Source organism: Haliaeetus leucocephalus, unplaced genomic scaffold (assembly GCF_000737465.1).
Source record: "Haliaeetus leucocephalus isolate CR32 unplaced genomic scaffold, Haliaeetus_leucocephalus-4.0 Scaffold656, whole genome shotgun sequence".
NCBI classification, from domain to species: Eukaryota; Metazoa; Chordata; class Aves; order Accipitriformes; family Accipitridae; genus Haliaeetus; species Haliaeetus leucocephalus.
In genome coordinates this window covers 10,417,140-10,426,757 of record NW_010973092.1, presented here as the reverse complement: position 1 = coordinate 10,426,757, position 9,618 = coordinate 10,417,140, and the positions used below count along the sequence as shown (strand labels likewise).

General features: G+C 62.0%; 2 protein-coding genes across 3 annotated transcripts; both read right to left on the bottom strand.

The window, feature by feature from the left end:
• Positions 1 to 134: 134 nt before the first annotated feature.
• DOK3 (docking protein 3) lies at positions 135 to 3,216 on the bottom strand. The gene is made up of 5 exons (XM_010579230.1): positions 3,160 to 3,216; positions 1,467 to 1,760; positions 1,233 to 1,326; positions 975 to 1,147; positions 135 to 875 (listed from the first exon to the last, which is right to left on the bottom strand). Exons 1-5 carry the CDS (start codon positions 3,214 to 3,216, stop codon positions 135 to 137), a joined length of 1,359 nt encoding a protein of 452 aa, XP_010577532.1.
• On the bottom strand, positions 1,361 to 9,278 carry DDX41 (DEAD (Asp-Glu-Ala-Asp) box polypeptide 41). Of its 2 annotated transcripts, none has more exons than XM_010579033.1 (18): positions 9,189 to 9,278; positions 8,992 to 9,090; positions 8,735 to 8,894; positions 8,577 to 8,651; positions 8,210 to 8,270; positions 7,459 to 7,595; positions 7,127 to 7,199; positions 6,794 to 6,947; positions 6,547 to 6,683; positions 6,181 to 6,343; positions 5,949 to 6,080; positions 5,696 to 5,767; positions 5,311 to 5,407; positions 4,802 to 4,951; positions 4,579 to 4,650; positions 4,273 to 4,383; positions 3,952 to 4,103; positions 1,361 to 1,375 (listed from the first exon to the last, which is right to left on the bottom strand). In XM_010579033.1, the coding sequence occupies exons 1-17, from the start codon at positions 9,210 to 9,212 to the stop codon at positions 3,967 to 3,969; spliced, it is 1,854 nt and encodes a 617-aa protein (XP_010577335.1). In that variant the 5' UTR covers positions 9,213 to 9,278; the 3' UTR covers positions 1,361 to 1,375; positions 3,952 to 3,966. The 2 variants fall into 2 exon arrangements, 1 of the variants encoding a protein (XP_010577335.1); XR_775120.1 differs by lacking the exon at positions 1,361 to 1,375 and adding an exon at positions 1,674 to 1,760 and having other exon boundaries at positions 3,160 to 4,103.
• Positions 9,279 to 9,618: the final 340 nt, after the last annotated feature.

Genomic DNA, 9,618 nt, shown 5'->3' with positions numbered 1-9,618 from the left:
CCCGGCCCCGGTCCCCGCCCTCCCTCCGCATCACCGGTCCCGGGACCGACCCCCGAAGCACCGGCGGCAGAGCCGAGTCCGGCCCAGGCTGTTTATTCACCGCACCGCAACACCGAACCGCATCCAGCCCGGGTTCAGGCCCAGTCCCGCGGGCCAGGGGTCTCCCGGCTGAGCAGCCGCACCAGCTTGGCCCGGAGGTTGCTCTGGGGCTTGTGCCCGGAACGCCCCGGCAGCGCCTCCTGCCCCCCACGGCCCCAGCCCTGCTCAGGGGGTTGGGGGCTACCCCGTGGGAGCTGGGCTAGGGCAGCACGGTTGTCATAGAGCGGGCCTGCCTCGCTGCTGTGGCCCTCAGGGGCCTGGCGGCACCCTAGCTCCCACCGCCCTTCTTCCTCCTCCTCCTCCTCCTCTGCCCCAGCTGGACCCGGCTCTGCGGTGAAGATGTTCTCATAGAGATGCTCAGGGGGTGGCTTCCCCGTGGCCCAGGACTCAGTGGGGCCTGGCCGCCCCGGCATGAAGAGCGGCTGCTGGCCCCGAGCGATGGAGGCGTAGACGATGGGGCCTGTGGCCTCTGGCTCCGGTAGGGGGAAGCGGAGGAGGTTGGTGGGAGGGTGGGAGGCAGGCTGTGACCCCACCAGGGGTGGGCTGGGCTGGGGTTCCTCAGACCCAGGGCCCCAAGGTTGGGGCTCGAGGCCCTGTGCAGAGACCTGGGGGTCCAGGGCACAGAAGAGGCGGAGGTCGGGGATGTCCTTGCCCTGCTGCTGGCTGGCAATGGCGGCGGCCACGGCCCGGCAGAGCTCGGGGGCCCGTGGGGTGCTGAAGGTGAAGGTGCCTTCGCCGGAGTCGCTGCGACGGCCAGCTTCGAAGGAGAAGACAGCCTGTGGGGCCAGAGGGCAGGGTGAAGGGCTGGCACCTACCCTGAGCCAGCCGCCCCAAGGAACGAGGCGGGATGGGGGGGATAGGGGGGAGGCACGCACCTGATCCTGGCCAAACTTGCGGAGAAAGGGGTAGGGCCAGGTGAGCAGGGGCTGGCGGGACTGTGGGTCCTTCAGCGTCAGGCTCTGGGGAAGGGCTGAGAGCAGGTAGTGCCCATGCAGGCCACAGCGGGTGGCCGCGTCCGTCTGGACCACCAGCACCGGGAATTCGGTCACTATGGGAGCAGAGCAAGGCAGGGATCAGCACCGCAGCACTGAGCTGGAGCCCACCCCAGCCCTATCCGCCACCCCTGCACGTACGGTCCTGCCAGGAGGAATAGAGGCAGTTCTCCTCCATGGGAACAGTGGGGCTGGGCTGGGTCCTCGCACTGCTCTGCGCTGTTTCTTTTGCACCCTGAAACAGAGGGATATGAGCACAGCCCCTGGACCAGGGGAGCATGAGCCTCCCTGCCTGCCCACCCACCCTGGAGCCCGCCAGCTCACCCAAGAGAGGAGCAGCACAAGGGGTCCTGGCTATGCCAGACCCCACGGTACCTGGAAGGCCAGCTGGCAGAGCTGGGTGATCCACTCATCCCGCTGCTCAGCTGCCAGCACATAGCTCTTCTCTGTGGTGTTGAGGTAGAAGGCGGCAGTGGCTTTGGGGCAGCTCTCGGTGCCCGCCGGGCCCACGGAGACGCAGTCCGAAAGGCGGATCACCCGGCGGGTGCACCGCCGCAGGGAGGTCTTCTCCAGCGCCGTGCCGTCATCCCGCACATCAAACTTCTCCATGCGGGCCACACCAGAGGGGCTGGCAGCGAAGAGCTGGGCTCGCATCTTCCTCCAGGACCTCTGGGGCACGGGAAGGGCACAGGCAGGAAAAAGACGGTCAGCAAAGGGCTGCCTGCTGCGGCCTTGCAGCACTGCCCTCCATAAAGGGCCGGCAGTGCTCAGGAAGAGCCATGCAGGGCAGGAGGGGGTACGGGAGGGGATCCCTGCCTACACCCACTGGGTGCTGCAAGCAGGCACAGAGAGCTGGGGTCAGCGCAAACCCCCGGGGCTGTGGAGCAGCACAGTCCCAAAACTGGGTCGAGGGGGGGGGCCTTGCCCCAAGCAAGCTTGGCATGGCTTGCTGGGTGAGTCACGCTCGCTCCCAGCTCGCTGAGCACCAGGTCCTGCTCTTTGTTCCCTGCTGCAAGTGCCGGCCTGCCGCCGCTGCAGCTGAGCTCTCGAGCTGTTCTCAGGACAGACCCTGATGCAAATTAAAGCCATTTTGAGCTGCTGGGGCTCCTGCCGGCAGCCTCACATCTGCCGAGCACAGCCAGGCCCTGCAGCTCGCAGCCCGCTTCCTCCCAGGGGAGGCTCTGTGGCACCAGCACCTTCCCAGCCCATCATGGGATAGAGGGGGTGCATGCCCCCACACACCTCAAAAGCACAACAGAGCCTCCGCCCTACAGAAACCAGATGCAGCCGAGCACCCAAAATACCCACCACCGCCAGCCTGCCTGCCTCCTACGCACAGGGCATCAGCCCCGTACACGCAGGGCCTGCCCGCTTCGGCTCCAGGACTTGGCTCTTGCTCAGTGGGGAGGTTGGAGTGTGATCATAGCCCCACACATCCACTGAGCCCCCCGTGGGGGCATGGCCGCTCTGCCATGGCAGATGGGGGTGCTGCTAAGGCAAGGCCAGCGCCCCAGTGGCACCTGCTTCACCAACACCCATCTCACAGCTCCTTAGAGCTGGCTCGACCCTGTGGGGACCCCCACCATGTCACCCATACTGTGCCCAGAGGGCTGTGGCACTCGGTGCCCACCCTGAGGGCCCAGAGCAGCAGGCCAAGCCATGAGGGGTGCCCCACAGATGGCACTGGCCCCACCACAGCCAGGCTGATGGAGGGCTGGGCACACAGCCACATCCCACGTGCTGCCCCAGTGCCCCGCTCCCACACACACGCTGGAGCTGTGCCTCATTAACACACGTTTATTGTTTCACTGCGAATCGCGCGGTGACCAAGCGAGAAGAGGGACCCTGTGTGCAGGGCCGAGCCTGAGTAGGTGCCTGCACGGATGAGTCCCCTCAGCCACAGGGAGAGCCCCGCTCCTGGGGCTGCGGAGCCCAGGGCCCCCCCGGGGCAGCTCCAAGGGGTCTGGCTCCAGTCCCCGCTTCTCAGGCTGCCAAGGGCCTAGCCCCAGACCTGGCATCAAGACACATCAGGGCAAACTCTGTACCCAGCCCCAAATCCACCCTTTACCTTTCCAAATTTGCAGTGCTGCACATAGAGGATCCCATCCTTCACCGGTCTCTCCATGGGCCAGCGCAAGGACTGGGGACTCGGGCTACCAGCAGCGGTGAAAATGTGACTGCTGCAGCTGAAGCAACTGCATGGGGCAGACTTCCTTCTCTCAGCAACTTCCCCTTTTTGGTGTGTGGGATGAGGGGCAGAGGCTGGGCCACAGGAGGTGTCCATCCATCTGCCCTCCCCCTCGCAGAAAGGCAGTGGGGCAGAACACGCACAGGCAGAGCACAGGAAGCACCTAGGGGACTGCCTGACACAAATGCAGCGTGCCCCGCCTTGCCCTGGCTGCATCAGAGTGTGTTTGGGGGATACGGCAACAGCCACCAGCTGAGGATGCACAAAACCAGGTAAGGGGGACAGTCCTGGAGGAATCAAGGGGCTTTGGAGAGGAGCGACGTAAGACCCTGGCTGCACCACTGCGGCTGGCTGGCAGACGCAGCAGGCAGCCGGCCACAGACCAGTCACTCCACCTGGGGCTTCCTCCTCCCCTCAGGCACCGCTACCTGCTTGCCCAATGCGCCGCTGACATAACAGGTTGTTGCAGCATGGCTCCACACATTTCCTCCCAGTTTCCTCCCGGGGCAGGAGCTTCATCAGGCTGAGCTGGCAATAGCTCCGGTGGCCAAAGGCCTGGAAAAGGGGCCACAGCAGTGCAGGACAGGCCCCTCGGCTTAGGAAAGGCGAGGGCAGCTGGGGCGCTGCCCTGGCTGAAAGGGAACCAAGGTCCGCGCAGGGGGAGCGCCGGGCAGCACGCTCCCCAGGCTAGAAATCCATAGAGCTGTGGGCCAGGTAGTCCTTGCGGCCGATGTTGCTGACTTGCTTGGTCTGCATTGCCTCCAGCTTGGGGCAGTCAGTGATGCGATGGCCCAGGCCGCCGCAGAAGGCGCAGCCCCGCTCGCCTGCAATGGGAGGGATGAGGTCAGGGGAAGTTGTGCCACGCTTGCCCACATGGCCAGGCAACAACAGCCCTGAGGCAGCCCTGGCAGGCCGGAGCAACGGGACCTGTCTGCAGCGCAGGTCTCCCAGCAGCCCTGCGGGAGGTCCCTGGGCCGGCCAGGGGTCTCTCACCTCCAATGTCCAGCATGGTCTCATCCCCGCAGTGCAGCACCTGGAGCACAGGTGGCACCTTCTGCTTCGCCTCCAGGAGCAGGGCCTTCAGGTCCATCAGCACCGACTCATCTGGGGACAGAGACATGGATCAGACGCAGCCCAAGCAGCGGTGGGGGGCACTGCCCCATGCCACCATCTCCCCTCCTTGGGCCAACACGACTCGTCCCTGCTTGTGCGGGATCACCCCCCTTGCCAAGGCAGAGGCAACTCCATCGCCCAGCTGCCTCCTACAGCCGCAGCCCCGAGCCCCGCGCTGTTTCTTACCGCAGGCCTTGTTGATGAAGGTGGTGGCAATGCCAGTGTTGCCAGAACGGCCTGTACGCCCGATACGGTGAACTGTGGAGAAAGAGACAGGATCAGGCCTGGGTGAATAGAATGTGACAGACCACCCCTGACCCCAGCCACCGCAGAGACAAGCGCAAAGCCTTGCTGGCCTGCACACACCCCGCCGTGCCCTCGCTGGTCCCCCATGGGGCCCAGTCCCCACCATAGTTCTCAATCTCCTCCGGCATGTCGTAGTTGATGACGTGCTGGATGGCTGGGAAGTCCAGGCCCTTGGAAGCGACATCAGTGGCAACCAGGACATCCTTCTTCCCATCCCGGAAGGCCTCAATGGCTTTTGTCCGTTCTTCCTGATCTGCAAAGGCCCAGCAGAGAAGATCAGCAAGGGCAGAGCTCCCAGTCCTACCTCTTGCAGCAACTGCTATGGCCTCAGAGCCAAGCATCGCTCAACCGGGACTCCCTCAGTAGGGAGGACCTACACAGCCTTTCCCCAAATAAAGGAGCAGAGGGATCTCTAGGTCCCATAGGGACCTGCGCTGTACTTATGCCTGCTACATACAACGTGGCATTCGTTCCTGACACTGCCACAGCCCTTCCTCACACCATCACAAACTGCTGCATGCTGGGACCTCCCGTGGCCACGTACGACCCTGGCAGGAGCGGGGTCAGGTAGGGCCACACCGCAGCTCAGGCCTCCCCGAGACCCTCACTGACCTTTCCCTCCATGGATGGCCACAGCTTCCACACCCTTGAGCAGCAGGTACTCATGGATCGCATCGACATCCGCCTTTTTCTCTGCAAAGATCAGCACCTGCGGCAGCACAGACATGATGGAAGAGCTGCCTTTCTGCAGGCTGGCACTGCTGGCACCAGCACAATCCCCAAGAAACCCATTCCCTCTTGCTGAGCAGAGCACACAACAGCTCTCGGCCCAGGACCTGCTCATATGTGGAGCACAACTCACTCGCACGCCTAACCCCCGCCCATGGCAGAACTCTGCAGCATCAGAGCCCCGTCCCCATTGCCAGCTCCACCCATGCCCCGGGGCTGCAGTGTGCCGGCACTGCTCCCAGCCATGCTGCCAGAGCGCACTACTCACGGGTGGTGGGGTCTTCTGCAGGCACTCAAGGAGGTACACCATCTTGGCCTCCTCTTTCACGTACTCCACTTCCTAGGAACAAGCACAGATATAAGTCTGGCAGGCAGCAGAGAAATTGCCATTGCCTGGCACCCCTTAACCTCTTGGGAAGGAGGGCCACGAACCTCAGCTCCCTGACAAGGAATGCACCAAGTGCCCTCATGAACAGTACTGGCCTCCCACACAGGCATGGGGGAGCTCCCAACTACCTCACCTGCACAACATCCAGGCTGGCAGCACCCGCTCGCCCAACGTTAATGGTGATGGGCTTCACCAGGGCACTCTTGGCAAAGTTCTGGATCTTCTTGGGCATTGTGGCACTGAAGAGAAGGGTTTGCCGCTGGCCCTGCGCAGGGAACACAGCATGGGCAAGGATTAAGCACTCACCCAGCCAGGTGGGTGCAGGGATTGAGCTTCAGGGTGCTCATATCATACCAGCTCAGTACCTTGAAGTAGGAGAAGATGGTACGGATGTCCCCCTCAAAGCCCATATCGATCATCCTGTCAGCCTCATCCAAGGCCAAGTAACGGCAGATGTCCAGGCTCACCATCTTCTTCTGCAGCAGGTCCATCAGGCGGCCAGGGGTTGCCACCATCATGTGTACACCACTGTGGGATGAGCGAAGGCCACAGTCAGGCACTCGGATTCCTGCCCCACACAGTGACACATAGGGAAGGTAACACCTGCTTGGCACATCACCTTTGCACCCACACCTTCCTGAAGCCACCTAGCCAGGGTGCCACCCCTTAGTCCCCTGCCAGAAACCAGAGCACAGCTCCAGCCTCACAAACCATCCCCCAGAAGGTCTTACTGTTTGATTGTCTCCATCTGCTCCTTGACAGACATGCCCCCGATGCAGAGGGCACAGCGCAGCGGGGGCAGGCCATCCTCCTGCAGCAGGCGACAGTAGTACTCAATGATGCCGTGGGTCTGCCGGGCCAGCTCCCGCTGCAGAGAAAAACATACATTCCTACACATCCATGCAGGGAGGATCTGGGATAGCCACTGAACGTCAATAAAAGTTTCCTCCCACACGTCACCACACCCCCAACACTCACCGAGGGACAGATGATGAGTCCATAGGGTCCCTCTCGCTTGGAAAACGGCAGCCTCTTCTCCTGCTCCAGGCAGAACATGATCACTGGGAGGGTGAACACCAAGGTCTTCCCAGAGCCAGTGAATGCAATGCCAATCATGTCCCTTCCTGAGAGGCTGGCAGAGAAATGAGGCTGATGGTAAGGAGGAGCATCACGGAACAGCTCAAACCTCCAGGGCTGAGCAAGGTGACAGGGGGCATCTGTCACCAGGGAAGAGCACCCGGTTCACACCACTGGGTGGGCTGTAGGGAGCAACCACCCCCATCCACTCTGGGACGGGGACAGAGCACTCACATCGTGGGGATGCCTTGGATCTGTATGGGTGTTGGCTGCTGGATTCCTTTTTTCTTCAGGCCCCTCAGGATAGCTGTCAGAGAACAAGGGACATATGTGTTCATGACCTGAAGTCGTCCCCTTCTTTCCCTCCTACTCAGGTCCCAGCAGCAGCTCTTCCACCAGTGACAAACACCTCTCGGGCCAGCAGTTAGGTGACACAGCCACTGTTGGGAATTTAAGCTATGACCCCACTAACATGAAGCATTAAAGATCTGACAGCTTCACTCACTGATGCAAATTTCCCAGGAAAATGCTGTCCCCCACCCTACCAGGCTCCTCTCCCAGCCCACCTGCTGGGAACTTCATCTCCTTGAAGCTCTTGATGGGGGGTGGGATGCCTTCCCCCTCCACCAGGATGTGGTACTTCTTGCGCACGCGATCGTGCCGTGCCTCTGACATGCCCAGGATGTAACGAGGTGCTCTCCAGCTGCGAAGGCAACAGAGAAAGGTTGTGGTGCAGAATGAGGCTGGGGCTCCAGAGCCACAGCCCCCACAGAGGCCCAGGGGAACCCCCTGTCGGGCTCTGATATCCCACCAGAGAAAACAGGTAACCCCTAGGGGCTTTGTGGTATGAGCAAGGGAGCAGATCCAAGCCAGTTCCATGCATTAAAACATTTCCCCAAAGCCTGAAGAAGTCCTAAGCTAACAGCTGAGAACAGTCTATGGACAGCGGATGGAACATGACAAACATCTTTTGGACACATCTCGATCACCTCTCTGACGTTGCCTTGAGCAGCACTGGCTCTGTAGGCTCCCCCAGTCCCTTCCTCTAGCTTAGTCACCTCCAAGATCCGAAGTTCTTCTCAAGTCTTCAAGTTTAGCATAAATGCACTCTAGCAAATTTTAACTATATAAAACAACATCTATGGTGACTCAAGTACCTTCAATCTTACACACAGCAGTAAGAAGCCAAGCAGCGGAACAAGAGCAATGCCAGTGGCCGCAGAGCAGTGCTCCTGTGAGACTGCACGGCTTCTAGTTCTCTTCAGGCGTGAGGAAGCAATGCTTTCAAAAAGACAACCTCTGTACTGTAAAACACACCTGGTTTTAATTGGATCATCGTAGGTGATGCCCTTTGCCATCTCCTTCACTGACATCAAAGCTGCAAAAACAAAGCTGACAAGGTCAGTGCAAACTCTCCATGTCCAGGCGGCACGTAACTTCAGCAGAGAACTACTTGGGTAAACAGTTTGGGAGACCAGGCCCGGAGACAGAGGAGGAAAAACAGCACCCCTGACAGCCCCTCTGGGTACAGGAACACCAAGTGCCACAGCGACGTCTCAGCTAAGCCAGGCAGTCGGATGCTGACTGAAGGAAACCATTGTGATCTGTCCGGTCCCGGGTGTGAACACCCAAGTGTTGCAAGGCTGCCCTGACAGCTCTGAGACACAGAGCTCCCACCACTCACCTCTGCCCTCTGCCACACTCTCCAGGATCTTCTCTTCCTCCTTCAGCTGCTTCTCCTTGGCTGACTCCTTCCGAGCTGTGGGGAAAGTCAGGAAAACAGTGAGGAGGTTTCAGTCCCTCCCAAAAGCCACCTGGCCCTACCGCCAGCCGCTCCCGTACCTTCCGCCTTCTCTTTGAGGTGCTGGTGCTGGTCCAGGAGGCTGATGTTGGACTGGGGCCCCAGGGGGATGTCATCCTCGTCGCCCCGCTGCTCGCTCCCGCTGTCCCGCTGCTCCTCCTCTGACACCACCTTCCGCCGCATCTGCAGCAACTTCTGCAGCTGGAAGGAAGCGGGTCGAGGCGGAGTAAGAGGCCCCGAGTCGGGAGGGACGCTTACAGCCCTCCCCCGGCAGCGCCGGGCCCCGTTACCCCCTTACCATCTGCTGCTTGCGCTGCTTGACGGGCACGTAGGGCACATAGTCGTCATCTTCCTCCCCGGAGAGGTCGGACGTCTCCGCCGCCTCCTCCCGCTGCCTCTGTGGGGAGACGCGAGGTGAGGCCGGTCCGGGACGGTACCGGCCCCGCCCGGCCCCACCAGGGCTGTCGGTACCGGCCAGAATGGGCCCGGCCCTACCTTCCTGTCAGTCCCGGCTTCCATGGCGCCGTCTCCCCGCAACAGCCGCGCCGCCCCGGATGTAAATCCCGCGCGCCGGAAATGACGGCTGGAGGGACGGGCGCCGTCACCCAGCAACCCAGCGGAGCGCGCCCCGCCCACGCGGCGGGAGCGGAGCCGGGGCCCGACGGGTCGCCCCGATGGCCAGACTTGCGCAGAACGCGCACGGCGCCAGCGCCCCGCCTCCTCGCCCCCCCCCGCCCCCGGGCGCGGCAGAAAACAGCAGACAGCGGGGTTTAAATAAAATAAAAAATTAAAAAGTTCTTTATTGGGTCCAGCACGGTCCTTCCCCGCGGCGCAGGGAGCCGGGCGCCCGCGGAGAGGGGGACGGGACGGCCGGGGTCACCCCGCAGCGGGGAGGGGGGTGGGGGGGAAGGGGGTCAGGAGGAAG